At 38.5% G+C, this 17,452-nt stretch overlaps 1 protein-coding gene across 1 annotated transcript in view; it reads left to right on the top strand.

Annotated features, from left to right (window-relative positions):
- kif21a (kinesin family member 21A) overlaps nt 1-14,264 on the top strand; it is a 54,471-nt gene extending 40,207 nt beyond the window's left edge. Inside the window, 11 exon segments of the mRNA XM_032546075.1 lie at nt 2,209-2,266; nt 2,524-2,578; nt 2,662-2,864; nt 4,270-4,395; nt 7,776-7,912; nt 8,327-8,501; nt 9,304-9,468; nt 10,357-10,510; nt 10,659-10,829; nt 10,949-11,148; nt 11,914-14,264. Coding sequence (XP_032401966.1) covers nt 2,209-2,266; nt 2,524-2,578; nt 2,662-2,864; nt 4,270-4,395; nt 7,776-7,912; nt 8,327-8,501; nt 9,304-9,468; nt 10,357-10,510; nt 10,659-10,829; nt 10,949-11,148; nt 11,914-12,004 — 1,535 coding nt within the window. The 3' untranslated portion in view covers nt 12,005-14,264.
- The last annotated feature ends 3,188 nt before the right edge of the window (nt 14,265-17,452 follow it).

The following is a 17,452-nucleotide window of genomic DNA, read 5'->3' on the forward strand; positions in this document are numbered from 1 at the left end:
AACACTCCTCCTCCCCTCCGTCTCCCTTCCAGCTGATATGTGCTACGGCCTCCATGCTTTAGCACCTGCTAACCCCGGTACAAACACTTTTTACAGGAATAACTACGTGGATCGTTTCAGATCTCTCCGGTCTCAACAGGAGAGGCAACCTAATAATTTCTCACACTCATAACCTTTCTGATCTCTTACCTCCATCCCAGCCCTCACACACCGGGTCACACTCTGACCCCCGACCTCACATCTTTTCCTGCTCGTTGATCCCAGTGGATCCAGCAAGTAACAAGGTTGACTATCAAAAAAAGCATGGCGATTATTTCTTTTCTTTTCACATTTTGCTGGTACATCTCAATAAATTAAAATATTATTAAAAGTTGATTTATTTCAGTAAAAAACAAAATGTATTTCAGATTTTAAATTCATTGTAATAAGAGTAATATGTTTTAAGCATTACTGCAGTTGATAATGCCACCTTCCTAAAAATATTGGCCTTAATCATTTTTTCTAAAAGTGATTATTTTATTGTTACTAATTTTGCATAAATATATCTGTTGGTAAGAAAAAGGTGATTTTTTATTTTTTCCTCAGACAACTTTAGGCAAAAAAAGGATTTAGGCCATTATTTTTGGAAGGTGACATAATTTAATGACTTGTATGAAATCAAAATTTCAGTTTACCAGAAATTATTTTGCATACAAACAATTTTAAAACTAAATTTTTAATATAGAAATGTCGGCCTGCTGAAAGTATGTCTATGTACTACACAGAACATGCTGCCAGTACTGGTTTGGGGCCACTTCACGAGCCTGCAAAGATGACCTGATAGACGATGAATGGATGGCTCTGTTTGCATGTATTGTGGCATGGAGACGATCATCCTGTGCCACTGCTACGGTGCAGTGAAAGTTCCTAGTGTTGTCACAAGGAAGGTGACTGTTGAGGCCCATTTCTCAGATACACCTGTGTGTGGTGTTTTCCTGAAGCACTGACTCCAGCCGCCGTCCACAACCCCTCCAAACTGTCGACTGTGCTTTGCTTCATAAACCTGTGAAAGCTGCTGATATTTCAGTTGTTTGTGCTTCTTTTTAACAACTACCTTTTTCAATTCAGAAATATTGCATTAATCCCAGACAGAAATAAAATGTTACAACACTTGGGGAAATAGAATGCCATATTGCTTGTCGTAGTGTTTGTTATTGGGAAGTCATCTCACTGTTCTAGTGGGAAGGGTGTTATCCAGACAGAATTTTAGATAGACACACACTCAGTCATGGTGTTGTCCTCTCCATGTGGCTGGCACAGTGCATCCCAATCAGTAGCCTCAAAACAACCCTACAGGGCATCTTCAGCTTCCCATGACCTCCTTCTTAAAGTTCTTTTCATTACCTCTGAACAAGTGGCTTACATTACAAGCAAAGACACAAAAGTTGGTCATTTTATTTGCTTTGGAGATGCTTGAATCCTTGAGATTTGCATGAAACAAATCCAATATCTTACTTGCCCTAATAGAGCAGCTGACAAACTTTTGAAACGTCGAAAGTGTGGCAAAGAGTGAGGCATTGTTACAATCACCAGATATTGTAACAAACGTACTGGGGGTGTTATGTCTGTTGTTTAGCAACAACTGAGCTGATGACATCATATCCAGTAAGACTAGTGAACAACATCCAATACCAGAGGGAACAATCACCTAAGAAAGCAATTTTTCTGAGTTACCTTGAGTGAATTTAACATTTTCAGAATATTTTGTGACGTCCGTCCTTGTTGAAGTTGTCTGTTACTCTCTGCTGGACAGCTGCCAGGTTGTCACCAGTCTTCAACATGACTGTTGAAGACAATTATTGTCTTCAACAGCTTTCTTAGGATTTTTAAAAATAGGTAATATTCAGATTTTGGGCCTAGATTAGAAGCATAATCCACAAAGTCAACAGGAACAAACACTTGAAATCGCTATGTGCATAATGAATCTGTGTAACAAGTTTTACTCTTGAAAGTACTGAAATGAATGAACTTTTCTCATAATATTCTAATCTGCTGAGATGCTTAAAAGCCTAATTCAGCAGCTGCAACAAAAAAGCTGAAAAAATGGGATATGAAAACTCAATAAGTAATGCAATGTTAATGAAGTCATTTTAAACAAGAAAGACTGTCAACACAGTTGATGATGGTTATCACTGAGCTCTGATGTTCTACACTGATCTCATTTGACAGAAAATGGGGATGATAGCAGCAGCGATGAGTCAGCCCAGAGTCCCTCAGCAGAAGGAATGTGAGTTAATGCTTCAAGGAAAAACAGCTTCTTGCTTTTTTTTTTTTCTTTAAAGATGCTTTTATTATTGTGGGTTATTTTGAGGGTTGTCATGTCTCTTGTGTTTTTTCCATTTTACGTTATTGTGGCAGTGTGTGCTGTAATTGATTTCTGTTGTTGGGAGTTTCTCCTGGTTTATTTTGTACGAGTTCCTTTTTCGCTTTACTTGCAGTGAACCTTAAGTGCATTTCTTGATGCTTATTCCATTTCCTCTGTAGCACATTGGCATCGGACCTTATGAAACTTTGTGGGGAGTCCAAAACAAGGAGCAAGGTACATTTCAATTATAGTCATAAAGTCTGATTGATTATAAATGTTACCTACGCTTAATTTTTTGGGTGGATTTTTCCACACAGGCCCGCAGGAGGACCACCACTCAGATGGAGCTTCTGTATGCAAACAGTGAATCTGCCGGTGATGCGCCCACTGACTTCTCCGGCCCCATGCTGTCTTTGGCTGAAACCCCAGATGGAGGTGGAGTGGACATGGACTTGTCGGGCCCATCAGTCAGAGACTACACAGCTCTTTCCCCTGGCTTTTCCTCTAAAATGGGCAGCATGTAAGTCCAAGCCCAGCTCTCTTCCACATACAGGTTCACCTCTACAGTTTTCTATGCTGCTGCATGGTGGAGACTGCGGCTTTATTAGTTTGGTTGCCTTTTTTTCTTTTTTAAAACACCACCTGTTAGCCCAGCAGATATAAAAGCATGAAAAGATTTGTAAATTTAAAAAAATGCATGGCTTTCTTGAAGTCTCATGCAAGAACAAGCTCTTTATGGCTTTATCAGAACTAAAAAATAGAGATGCACTGGTCAGAGATTTTTAAGCTGATTTCCAATACAGGGAAGAGCTGAAAATACACAATAACCTGGTGATGTAATGTGTCCAATTGTCACGACATATACACTTTTTATCATAAGATCATTTAAAAATATTTGACAACTTACATTTTAGTTTGTCGTCTCTTTCATTACAGGAGCCTTATAGCCTTTCCATCATGATTGATCAATAATTATTTTTTATTAGGAGCAGAGGCTTGCCACCACTCTGGGTTTGAATAATATTCGAAAACAAAGATATTAAATTCTTGACATCTTAGATATTTTGTCTTAAGCTGTTTTTATTAGCATTTAGCATAGTTAGCATTACCAACAGCAATCCTTTTGTGTATTTCCTGTGCTGTGTAGTTTTTAATTTTTTTTTCTTTAACTTTATTTTTAAACTCCTCACTGATACAGATAGTGAACTAATACAAGACTTCTCCGCTCCTTAAGCAGGAAGTGGACTACAATGAAGGGCATTCTGGCAAACTAGCGCTCGCAGGGAAAATGGCTGATGGTCTTTTTGCCAAAGACAAAAGAGAAATCCTTCAACCACTAAAATCTGACAGTACGGCATTTTTGTTTGTTTCATGAAGAAGGAAGTTGTGCTCTGTGTCTTCTTCAGTGGTTCTTGGTGCAGTGCCAACACAGGCGAGGAGGAGAACAGGTTCTTTAAAAAGTTTGAATCATTTAATGCAGGGCGGTGTGAAAGAGAAACACACCAGTTGGAAATGTAACAAATGTTGCAATTTTGGTCGCCAATCAGACCAAAACTGCCTGACTATCAGGTGTGAAAACACCAACTTATCTCTCGGTGCATCTCTTGTAAAAATACTAACCAGACTGCTTTCTCCTTTTTTCTTAAATCCCTGCTTCAAACCAGTTGCACATTTACTTCACAACACTAGTTACACTTTTGACTGCTAGAGCATAACAAAAACCTGAAGTGCCTTTATTAGTAAACATGGGCTTGGCAAGGAACACCCACTCTATTGGGCCTTACAGTACCAGGTAACTGTGTTTCTGTGTACACTGCTGCATGCTCCATCTCTACGGCATTTTGTTTGGATTGAAGTGTCCCAACTGCTGCTTTGTAAATATTCTTGTTTGTGTTTCTGAACAATTGGTCCAACTGAACACTCAGCTCTGGCTCCAGAACTGTGTCAGGTTTGGAGAAGCGAACCCCAGAGCCGTCCCCACTCTCTCGCAGGAAGACCTATGACAAGGCACAAGCAGCGGCTGACAGGGCAAAGGTCAAGGAGAATAAACAGTAAGAGCTTGTTGCCAGCCTTTTTGGCTGGAAAGCTGTAAGAAGGTGAAGCTACAGTACCTTAACTCTACTAACACTCCTGTCAATTTCCTGCTGTCGAGAGGCATGAAGCGTTTTCTAAACCAGTTGTGTTCTGAACTCAACATGATTTTGCTCCCTAACCTTGAAATTATGACTCTTCCTTGAGTCATAATGACTCTTTTCATTCCTGCTGGCTCTGACTTTGGCCTATCACTCTGCGTCTGATGCTCCTGGGATCTATATTTTCTTATGAATTCACTTTTATCAGTCTTGTTTTCTTTTTAAACATTCAAACCATCACAAAGTAGTCCATAGCTTCAAAATGGAAGGAAATTATCAGACCTGCATCAAATCTCGTCTAATCTGACACCCCAAAATAAAATCCCTAATAGAGCTAGGGACTATTAGCTCCCTACTGAAGGGGCAATATTGTGTACAATTAAGTAAATCTTTTTTAGCTTTACATCATGTTATAATGTTATGTCCTCACCTGTAGTGTTGCTTTGATTCTTTCATACATCTTTGAGAAATCCTTTAATCTTCTGTAGCAACCATTCAGCTGTGTAAAACGCCTGGGTGGACCTAGCTCTGCCTTCCTGGATGAAGCTCCTCCTCTGAGCTGCAGTTTGCAGGATTCTGAGGTTCCACCTCACAGAGCGCCTCTTCCCCTCTCAGCTCCTTCAGACTAGCCAGCAGCAATTAGAAAAAACACCTGGTGGAACCGAGCATCTGCTGAGCTCATTATAGGAGCTCCTTATCAGTGCAACTCTGGTAAAAACGTTGTTAAAGGATTAATAGAGGAGCCATGTGACTTCCAGAAGGCGGGGTTTCAGAAAGGACAGGAATTTTTTTAAGAGACAAAGGCCCAATTTCAAGGTGTTAAATTACAAAGTAATATTTCTTCCAAGTTATAGTTGAAATCTATATAATTTTTTTAACAACCATTTCAACATAGTTTCTTGATTGTGCTATAAAATGACACTTATGAGTCTAGAAAATTACATAATACTGCCCCTTTATAAATGTTTTGATTCAATATTTTCTGACTTCCAGAAAGGTGATCCAATAACAACACGGATATAAATAACCTCTCCTGAGGTTCCTGCCGTGGAACAGAAGCAGTTAAACAGTTTGTGTTTTGACCAGTAATCTAGCAGGACACCAACCAAAAAAAAGCCTCCAGACTGCAACATGACATTTACACTGGCACCAGCCTGAAGCTATCGCTGACATTTCATATGGCAAATCTTATTTGTCATCATTAATAATTTTCTTAGTGTGTAACAAACATTAGAGCTTCAGATAGGTTTTGGATAGGTTTCAGATTTTCATTTCACATCTGAAAACATTTGATAAGATCCTGAGACGTTGCAGACCACCATTCAGATATGCAAGATGGATTTATCTGAAGTTGACCTCATGTTTTGCTGGACCCAGACTGCTCCCCCCGTGCCTCGTTTACCTTAAATAAAACATGAAGTGTGTTGTAGAAAGACACTGCTGGCAGAGAGCCCATCCATGCAGTGATGTTGTTGTTTCATGTGTCTCTCTGCTGCCCTGCTGCAGTCTTCCCACTTTTTCCTCCTGAGTGTAAACAGATTTGCACACCCTTCACTGATGCAGCAGCTGAACTGGGAAGTGTTGCTGACCTTTCCAACTCTGCCTTGGTGCCTAATTTCCCATTTAATTGTGAATGTTTTTTAACAGATTTAACTGGAGTGTGCAAATATCAAGTCAAATGTAACATACAGTAAGTATGTTGCATAACAAATTATGAAGTAGGCATGGAACAGCATGACTATAGGACCTTGAAAAAGTTTTTTTTTTTTTTTATGGGAATATTTGCAAAAATAATGTAGAACATTATCAAATAGCTTTGACTTAAAACAGATTGGCAACAATTTAATTTAAACTGTTAAAATTATATATTATTACAGTAATAGTGTAGGACATTATTTTTCTTTTATTTTGGTATAATTGACAACCAGATGGATAGTCGGAGAACACGTGTTGAGTCATACTAATTAATTTCTGTTGATTAAACATTTTTAGAAAAATCAAGAATGGAATTCTGCAAGTACTGAAATTAATTTCAAGTCTGTTTAAGGTGATGGAGAATGTTCTAAAAGATTTACTGTTTTTTTTGTACAGATTTGGCAAATTAAAGTAAGATATAAAACAAAACTTCAGCTGAATTTACTAGATTTTTGAGTAAACCACACAGAATAATTAAACTTATTCTGCTCTTAGAGACTTGAACGAGCTGATCTGAACAGACAGTTTTAACATAAGTTTTTTTTTTTTAAAAGTGCAACTATCACAAAGACCTGAATGCAGAATATTTAATTCATTGTACAGAAACAAAGAATTTGACTATAAAAATAATACCTTTTCTTTAACTTGTAGGTCGGAATAACGCCATTCTACGTATTTTGAAGTAGATGTTTCTAGAACTGACTTCTAGATATTTGGCAATTAAATGTTAAACAGGTTGCCATGGAGAAGCACCGAGCAGCAATCCAGTTGAAGGAAACCTTGGACAATTCACTTTGAGCTAAAATCAACTTTACCCCATACAGATGATGTGACAGAAACTTTTAGTGACCAAACCAAGCATAGTGTATGTCTGAATGCGCACAAAGACCAAAATAACATGATGTGTAAATGACATCTATGGTCATCTCGCCAAATTATTAGCATGAAGCAAGACAGAAAGCTAAAGTTGCTTCAATTTCCTGAGGGAGTCTTCCCAAAGGATCAATAAAGTACAAGTCTAAGTCTAAGTCTAATGTTTGACATGGAGTGTAGTGTAGGCTGCTTCCATGATGTCACAAATCTTAAAGAAATTGAACTTGTTGCTGTGTAAAACCAGCAGCCAATTACGTCTCAGGAATGCTGGACTCTCTCTTCCTTTCCAGGATGCACGAATGCCCTACCCTGTTCTCCAACAGAATCCTCCACCTTCTTCCTTCCCTTCTCCATCAGCCTACAAAAGTACCAGTACTTTTTAAAAAAAACAAATGTAAACATCTAGTAAAGTTTGACCCTTTGTTCCATCACTTGAGGTGAATTTTGAACACAGACTGCCCTCTTTGGGGTTTCTTTCTGTCACAGTGACCCACACTAAACCAGCTAATGCGATTAACGTCATTTATCTCGTTCTGCTTAGGTGTGTTTCAATCGTTTTTTCCTCTCAGCACAGCAAAGATTTGTACTCCAGTTGTGTGTTAATTGGCTCTGAGAGCTCGGTACCTTGCATGTTTTTGGGTGTGTTTCCTTTCTCTTCCCCTCCCTGATAATTGGGCTACACGGTGACTAGTTAGCTGATCGCTACAGTGATGTGCGTATGTGTTTTTCAGGGGTGTTATCAACCCAGTGCCGTCCACTAAGAGCAGTCGCTCTGCGACGTTGCAGTGCGTTCACGTGGCAGAGGGACACAGCAAAGCCGTGCTGTGTGTAGACTGCACCGACGACCTTTTGTTCACCGGATCCAAAGGTTAATGCTTCCAGTTCTCACTCCTCTTGGTTGCAGCCGTCACATCTCTCATCAAGACTCCATTCATGTCTCCATGTTATTCCCCTGTTCATTTATTAGTGCTTGACTCCTTGTTAAGCTGTTATATAAAGGTTGACAGGGCTGAAGGCTGTGGATAAATGAAGTAATGAAACAAAATAACTTTCTGTGTAACGGGAAAACTCTCATCCTGAACAGGCTTTTCAACATAATAAAAAGAGACGCATGTTATTATAGAACAGCTCACTCTTTTCCCACTAATTATAAGTGGTGAAAGAGTTGAATGTTTTGAACATTTAACAGCTGTTAACATCAATATTTGCTGCATTTTTTTTATTCTGTAGTTCTGATGATCTAAAACGGTGGCAGCATTAACAGATTTGGATCCACTTGCAGACCGGACCTGTAAAGTGTGGAACCTGGTGACGGGTCAGGAGATAATGTCCCTGGGAGGCCACCCTAACAACGTGGTGTCGGTCCGCTACAGCTCCAGTCTAGTCTTCACCGTCTCCACTTCGTACATCAAAGTGTGGGACATCAGGGACTCGGCCAAATGCATCAAAACTCTAACGTAAGGAGGATCGTCAATGTGTTCAATTTCTGCTAACGCGCTAATAGTGGAGCTAACATTGAAAACATTTAGTGCACTTAGCTTCCCCTAAATAAACATTTTCCAGATTAATTACCAGACTGTAATTTACATTCAGCTGAAGAAAGTATGACATCTATTGAAATCTCCGGTTATCAACTGCTTACAATGGTTCAAGTAGTTAGACTTTTACTTTCATGATCTTATTTTAAAGTGGGTGGAAACTGTTTACTCAGCAGTTTTGTTTCACCGCCTCTCTTTTTTTCTTTTCCTGGAAAAAACTTTATTAAGCAAATGGCATGTAGTATATCACAAACGAATGAATACATACATAAATTCACATTTGAATTGTTTTAAGAGTCTTCTCACGTTCTCCTCATGACAAATGGTTCGATTTATTGCTTTAGCTTCTGCAAAGTACTATGTCAGCATAGCCGTTTAGTGTTGGTGGAGCTAAGGTTTATGATTAGTGTTTTAGGGTTAGCGCAGCTATCTTTTTAGTTGGCAGTGCCCACCACTGTCCCTTGTGCTGCTTGAAAAAAATTTAACATGTTTGCCAGCAAAAGGTTTTAAGAAATAATCCAAGAAACTTGGCTAATATGAGTTAGAGCAACATTTAATTTAGCCTTGGGATTAACAAAGTATTTCTGAGTTGAATTTAATATCAACCGTCTCACATGACAATCCCATGTAAGAAGGTTGGGGCGAAATATGATAGAACCTGATCAGTGAGCTGAACATTTTCTGGTCACAGACATTCACCAGTTCCCATCTCTGTGTACAGGTCCTCTGGTCAGGTCAACATTGGGGATATCTGTGCATCTAACACCAGTCGGACGGTCACCATCCCGTCAGGGGAAAACCAGATCAACCAAATTGCTCTCAATCCCAATGGAATGGTCCTCTATGCTGCTGCTGGGAACTCAGTTCGGGTGTGGGATCTGAGGAGGTAAACTGCCTTTACGCTTCTCTTCTAATCCACTGATGTACAGTACAGGACACACTTTCTCATTGAATTCAATGAGAAGGTGTGTCCAAACTTTTGGTCTGTACTGTATGTTGAATTATCTTCTCAGGATGTCCACATGCATTTGTGTATCTAAAAGGAAGGCCTTAAAATGTCTTGCATTTATTTTGTAAAAATCTAATTTGGCCTTAAATAAAGTAATCCCAGCTCTTAAATTTTATGGTGGCCGGAGTATTAATTCTCGTATATTCTGTTTGCACTTGTTTGAGCACTCTGTGCTTTGAGACTCAAATAATTTCCTTCTCTAGACGAGACGCACCCCAAAAGACTTGCACCTGGAATTGTAAAGTTTTCTCAATACAAATAGATGTCACATTTTTGGGATTTTCTTTCCAAAAATTAAGATTGGTATCAGTTTCTAACCACTTCAATTATACATTCTCTGTTGGTCTGTAACACATAATCCCGACAAAGTACTCTAAGGTTTCAGGTGGTAGGGTGACAAAACATGGAGATGTTTAAGAGACTTGAAGGTTGATTGTTTTCACTGCTTAAACAACTTAATTCAGACTGAAAACCAGACAGAATCCAATCTTCAGCCTCCATCAGGTACTGTCAGCTGCCTGCTGTTGGCTTTGATGGATTGCCTGTTTATCCATTGTTGAAAAATAAATCTGTTAATAGCTGTCACCTTGGATGTGTAAAACAACACGAAGATGGAAATATGCTGTCATTTTCTGGGAGCAAACAGCCAAACTTGTTCTCTGAACTTTTGGAATAAGCTGCGTTTTACAATGTGTGGTGTATGAACCTCCTGCTGCGTTGGTGACATTTTCTCCTTTGTTATATGATGAATAATAATGTAATCAGGTTTCCTGTTGGCAATACGTATAATTTTTGCTCAGATTCAGTTTCCACCGGAAAGCTAACGGGTCACCTGGGTCCTGTCATGTGTCTGACTGTGGATCAGTCTGGAAACAACCAAGACTTGGTGATCACTGGATCCAAGGATCATTACATTAAGGTGAGTTTCTATGCTTGTAACATAATATAATCCGACTCAGCCTTGTGATGGGCGTTTATTTTCTTTCTGACCTCTAGCGTTTGATAGAAAAAACCCAGTAGAAATTCAAAACAGTAGCCAGTTGTTCAGACGTCTGTTGCTGTTGCAGTTGTTCGATGTAAGTGAAGGCTCTCTGGGGAGTGTCAGCCCTACACACAACTTTGAACCTCCCCACTATGATGGTATCGAGTCACTGGTGGTCCAGGGGGACATTTTCTTTAGCGGTTCCCGCGACAACGGAATCAAAAAGTGGGATCTGGATCGGAAAGACTTGCTGCAGGTACACAACGCCAATCCCTCAAACAATCTGTTCAAGAGGCTGCTTTAAGATAGCTGCCTGAACTCTGTTATTATGAATTGCATCATTAGAATAATAAAATGTGTCATTGTCATTCATAGCAAGTCCCAAATGCTCACCGTGACTGGGTTTGCGCCCTCGGCATCGTCCCCAGCTCCCCGGCCTTGCTGAGTGGCTGCAGAGGAGGGGTGCTCAAGCTCTGGCACACAGACACACTGGGGCCTCTGGGGGAGCTCAAGGGTCATGAGAGCCCCATAAACAGCATCGCTGCGAACAGCAGCCACCTGTTTACAGCCTCCGAGTAAGTCCAGCACACATGCACACACACACACACCCCTACACACTCCCAACACATGCTTTGGCTGCAGTGAGCTTAGAGTCAGTTTTCTGTGAAAGAGTTTGGGCCAGTTTGTGTGGAATACAACTCAAGCTGCCACAGTATTGCTCCATTTTAGATTATGATACTTTTGATTGTTTCACTTTTTTAACATCTGAAACTACTGAGCTACAGAGTGAGGGATGGGGAAAAAATTGAACAATCGGGTTTAGTTTCATGTTACAGCATCCAACTCATGAACTTGTTGCATACATTTCAATGTTATTATTCTAAAGTTATCTAAAATGCTACAGGGTGAAAAATTAGCTCAGCTGTTAGCCGGTCTGTAAGCGGCTAACAGCGGCTAATAGTGATTTCTCTGCATTTCACTGTTACAGCCTCCTGCAAACACTGTAGCAACATGTTAGCTTAAGGTGTTTGTATAGGTCTGAGTGTATGATAGACTGTGTGTTACATTAAGGAAGCCATATTGGATTGTGAGGTCAGAACAGGTGGAAAACCTCAAATTTTTGCAGTCAGAATTCAAGATTCAGTTCTGTTCATTTTTGCCTCTTCAAAGTTAAAAATGGTAGTTACACCACATCCACTGATTAAGTAGAGCTAGTAGATAAGACTTTTCTTTTTGTGGTTTTATGACAAAAGATAAGAAACATGAACTTTAGCATTCTTTTCATTTGTCTGAAATTTTTAACTCCATTTATGCTTATTTGTTTCTTTCTTACTTTATAGTGACCGCACAGTGAAGATCTGGCGCGCCCGCGGCGGTCTGGACAGCACCTTAGAGGGTGTGGACAATGCAGACGAGGTGGCCAGTAACTGAGTGCAGCGCCACCTGCCTGTGTTGCTCCAGAAGGATGTAACTGCATTCTGTGACGTTGCTGCTCTTGCACTTTGCCCTCAAGCATCTTAACCCAGCACTGACTCTGAATATGCTCACTGTTTTGACCATACAATCGTAGACTCAGCCCAAACTTGCTCAGTAATCTCATAATCTCTTAAGGTATTTCTTTCATTTCAATGTTCGGGACGGCTCCGTTTTAGGTTTTCCGCTGTACGAACTGCAGCATTGTGAGTTTCTCCGGATTGTCAGTTGAAATGATGAGTTCATTCCAAATCTCGAAAGTGTCCGCTGACGCACGCTCTCGAAGGGGGTTACTGTGTCCGAGACGGTGCAGAGACAAGCAGCTGATCCCTGCCTGCATCGAAAGGATTCTGAACCGCAGAGAAAACCCAAGCATGAGCTGCGCCAGGCCACGCTATGGAAACGTGGCATAGACTCTGACTCTGTCCCCTCTCAAATTACAGTTTCAAGGAAAAACGCCTTTTCTGCTTGTGCCGTAGAAGAGTAATCATAGAAGCTTGTACTTTGAGAACAGACACAACAATACGGTTTCTAGAGTAACTGTTCAACTTTACAGTAAATCTTGTTCTAGGAGACAAAACAGATGAACTCTTACCCAGAAACAAAAGACTTCTCAGATTTGGGAAGAACTGATAGGAAGACTTGTTGTAGGAGGAAAATTTGGTAGGTTTAGAGTTGATATCGATCACTTTTTAATTCATTTAGTAGATTTCTTTCACAACAGAACCAACTTCTCACATAGCCATTCCTGAGGGAAAACCAACAGGAGACAGTCTCATCTCAGCTCTGCTGTTGGGTAGCAGCTTTAGTCCACCAAGCAAATCTGTGCGACATATGCGAAGTTAAGATGTTACCACTAATATGAATGATATCTGAAGCTACATCAACCTTTTTTTAAAGTTATTAGTTTAAAACAAGTCATTATGTCTCGTACAATTTTGGAATTTGCAGGATTTTATGCATCAATTTCTTTGGTTGTTTCTTTTTCTTCCTTTGTTTTTAAAAACCCATTGTTGCAGAATGAACTTCCCTACCGTGAAAGTTCAGAGGTTTGTGGCCAATTTTAAGTCTTAAATTTTTCTAAAGCTTCGATCTGCTGGTCCAGATTTTGGCTAACTCTAATTTCTTCTATAAGGACTGTAAAACAAGAATGTACAAAACAGCGTTTGTTTGTTTGTTTTGTTGTGTTTTTTTTTTGTCTTTGTTTCTTTCTTGTAACAAAGAACGAAACAAAAACCAAAATCATTTTAAACTGGACTTAGCATCATGTATTAGCAGCAGCACCATTAGCTTGGCTAGCATTTCTAAAACCAGTCTCCATGGATACATCCTAGAGAATGTAGATATTTATGTTTACGGAGATCTCTAAATGGCTGCCAACATTTTCTAAAACCAGCATGTTCTGACTCACGGTAAACATAAAACAATATGTTTTATGGAATTGTCAGCCTTCCGATTATCTATTGAAACTTCTGCTTTCCCATAGCCTGAATGAAAAGTAGATTCAGTTTTATCCCAAAGAAAAAAAAACTTTCCACCTCTTCTTCTCGCTTTAGACACATGAACTATTTGAAAAACTGCTAACTTTGAGTCTTCTCTCATTTGCAGCATCCAGAATCGTCCAGTTCCAGTCAGCCCCTCATTTTTCTGAGTGTCTCTAAGTAAACTGCAGACCTTCTAAAGGGCGAAGCTCTTAGTTTTAGCCTCTTGAAGTAATGAGAAGAGTGGAAATCTCCTTCAACTTTGTGGAACTAGTCCTTTAACACTTTAGCACTTGTAAAAAAAAAACAGTAACACAGTTAAGCTAATGTAATTGTTAAATATGAGCAGGTTTAAACTATAAACACACCACCTGTTCTTGTGTCATTGTGTGACAATCTGTGAACCACGCACTACTAGATTTCTGTCCCATTGCTGCTCACTTTCTTTAGCCTTATGACTGGTCGTCTCGTTGCTACAGGTGAGCTCCACCTGATATTATGGCCCCACTCTCTGTAGATATTTAACTATATGTTTTTGTTTTCGTTAGGAGAAGAGAGGCCTTCAGTACGATGGCATGTTAGGGCGATTGTAGAGAGGAAAAAATTTGTAATTTACTGCCAAAAAAAACTCAAGACATTTTTAGATTCATTTCAGGAAATTTCCAGGAAAAACAAAGAAATTTCTGTTTCAAAAGTAAAAAAATTTGTTGGGGAAAAAACTCAGAAATGTTGAGATTCTCAGAAATGAAATTAAAAAAAACCCCACAAGGACATTTGAGTTTTAAAATTTTAACATTTGCTGCAAAAAATAAACTGAAGTTCTGAGTTTAATCTCAGAAATCTTCTAGAAAAAACAGGGTAACATTTCTGAGATTGAAAGGTTGACATTTTCCTTTAAAAGCTTAAAAAAATTGAGGTTAATCAGAAATTTTCCAGAAAAAACAAGTAATTGTCTTACTTTTGAAAGTCGAAACGTTTTAGACTTTTTTTCTAGAAAATTTCAAAGACTCATCTAAATTTCTGAATTTCTCTAGCATTTTTTGACTTCTCATCCTCAAAAATGTCCTTGTGTTTCTAGATGGATTGAGATTTCTTTTGGCAGAAAAGAAAAGAAACAATGGCGTGTTTCCATCTCATCTCAATGGCCCTAACAAGACATTGTACTTCAGAGTCTGTCTCGTTCATCTCTCCCAGTTCTGATCCTTGTGGCTGAAGACTTCTGGTCTCTCTGTTGTAATCTCTTCGTCTGTCTCGACTGTGCTATGAATGTTCGGTGGAAAAGCAGCTGTATGAATTGTTGCATTTCATATCTGATGTTTGTGAAACTTGCATATATAAAAATGTGACTGAATGTTGGCATTGTGAGACCACTGATCTGAATCCAGTCTCACAGCAGAACCAAGAGGACCAGACTTAGCAGGAAGACCAACAGGCAGTATTAGCAGGAGTTTTCCCGCCAACTACAGTTATTTTCCGTTTTTAGTTTATTCTGCTTTTGTTCCTTAAATGGAGATTTAGTAGCCATTCCCCAAATGGCAAACTGTAGCGATTCTAATGTCAGATGCCTGATGAGAATAAATGCCATCTGTCAAAAACACCAAAGCATGTGTGACTTTTCTGCTTGCTTAATTTAAGGCTTAAAAACACATCAAACATCTTGTATAGATTTAAAACTTGGTATAATATTTTATTTCTTAAAGTGCTGTAGTAAGAGTTTGTAACCAGGATGTATTCACGGATCCAGTGCAAAAGTCTGGGGGATGTGAGTTGACCTAGAAGGAAATGTGGCGGGAGATCAGGTCGCATTGTAATGTGTAAATGTTATCGGAAATAAAGAAAATAGAAACAGCCTTTATTGTCGACTGTAGCAGTATCAACAGATATGAAGGTTCACACAAAATGTCTTAGTGTAAAAACACTATATACAGTATATCCATCCATTTTCTAACACCTAGTTGGGTCGGGAGGTGCTGGTGTCTATCTCCAGCTAACGATTTGGGCGAGAGGCAGAGTACACTGTTTTTTGTTCAGTGTTGTGAAAGGAGAGAAACTTGAAAGACAACATGAGAGGAGTTAAAGGAATGTTGACTTTCAATTGTCATTGATTGGATGTAAATCTTTAATGTCTGATGGCATTAAAGCAGGGCAACACAGACAGGACAAACAACCATACACGCACACACTCACACCTAGGGAGAATTTAGAGCAGGGGTGTCAAACTCGTTTTCATTTTGGGCCATACCAAAACTCTGAATGCTCTTAAAGGGCCGGTTACACCAGAATATATTGATAAAACCCATTAAACTCTTAAAATATTAATAAACAGCTGTTTGTTTCTGCATTCAATAAGTGTTTCTTAAAATTAAATTATATTTAACATCTTTCCACACTGATCAGTCTCTCCAGGATTTTGTGAATGTTTTTTGTAATTTTTGCTTTAAAAATTACAGATTTTATGGTGCTGATTTAGAAATGTTTGCAAGGAACTTTTACAATACTTGCGCTAATGTATGATATTAAAAGTCACATTTTACTGCTTGCTGTATCGATCACACCCTATAACTTGACATCAAGTAAAGGTGAGGCAGCACTGACTTAAACCCAAAGTTTTTGTATGAATTTTGAGAAACATTTGCAGTAAAATCAGAAAAAATATTGATTTTGTGTGAATTTTGCTTATTTGTGAACAACTGGAGGAACCTCTTGATGTAATTTGCAGTATAGAGGACCCCATAAAAGCTGCAGAGGGCCAGATTTGGCCCACGGGCCTTCTGTTTGACACATTGTTTTACAAGATTTGAAGTTTAAATTTTTGAAAAACCTGGATTTTTTTTCCACCTGCTATCTTGTTTGACAAATGTATCACGTCTTCTATTTATTTATTTCAACGTTAAGATGAAATATTATAGCCAGACCATTATTTTTTATTTTTTTACGAGAAAGCAGTCCCGGTATTAGGAGAACTCGGTAATACTTTTATGAAAACTCAGCGCGAAAAATAACTAAAACTTATGATGGGGAATGTTGAGCATCTTGTGAAGTTTTATAAATAAGAAAATACTTAATATTTTAACACATTAGTGTCAAATTAACTCTTCATCAGTAGAGTGTATTTTTGAAAGTCACATCAGAAGCTTTTTCCTCATTAAAATGACTTCATTTTAAGGCGTTATGGTAAAATTGCATCTTTTTTGTGCTAATATTATGGATATAACAAGAATTTAATATGGATTAAATTAACTTTATTATTGTTTTCAGCGATCCTCCTCCTGTTGAATCGTTCCCTCATTCTCTACATGGAGTACTTTCTTTTTTCTCTACATCTTCGCTGCAGATCCTCTCCTTCCTGTTTGCCTTCTGTCTCGCAATAGTGCGAGAAAATTTGTGCCGCTTGTCAAAGGACCAAAGGATCAAAGGATTTCAGATTTAGTTGTAATTTTTAACATTTTTTGGAGTGATATTTCTCCAATAAAAGTATTTTTCTACAAAATGAAAATGTTGTTGATTAAACTATAATAACCCTAACCTTCCTTGTGTTTACAAACTAGACGACAACCCAACAAATATATCCTTTGACATTTAAAATGTTTCATGATAGCATCCTTTCTAGAGAGATTAGAGAGATTTCCACATCTCTAAAAATGCCAATATTGTAAAATTTAAATGATTTATTTGTTGTAGTACAGTGTAAATTACATTTATTTCATGGTAATTGTGTAGTTCCCCATTATCTAAACCGTTTTAATTATAAATCTGATTGAAATTATTCTTTTCTTTCCTATTAAACTGTCACTTATACATTCAAAAAGACCAGGAGTTAATCTATTTCATTAGATCAACCTTATTTATACCAGAGACACAGAATATGGGTTTATTTTTTTAATATATTTATTAATTTAATATAACTTATCTAAACTAAGTAGGA

Source organism: Xiphophorus hellerii, chromosome 2 (genome assembly GCF_003331165.1).
Source record: "Xiphophorus hellerii strain 12219 chromosome 2, Xiphophorus_hellerii-4.1, whole genome shotgun sequence".
Lineage (NCBI taxonomy): Eukaryota > Metazoa > Chordata > Actinopteri > Cyprinodontiformes > Poeciliidae > Xiphophorus > Xiphophorus hellerii.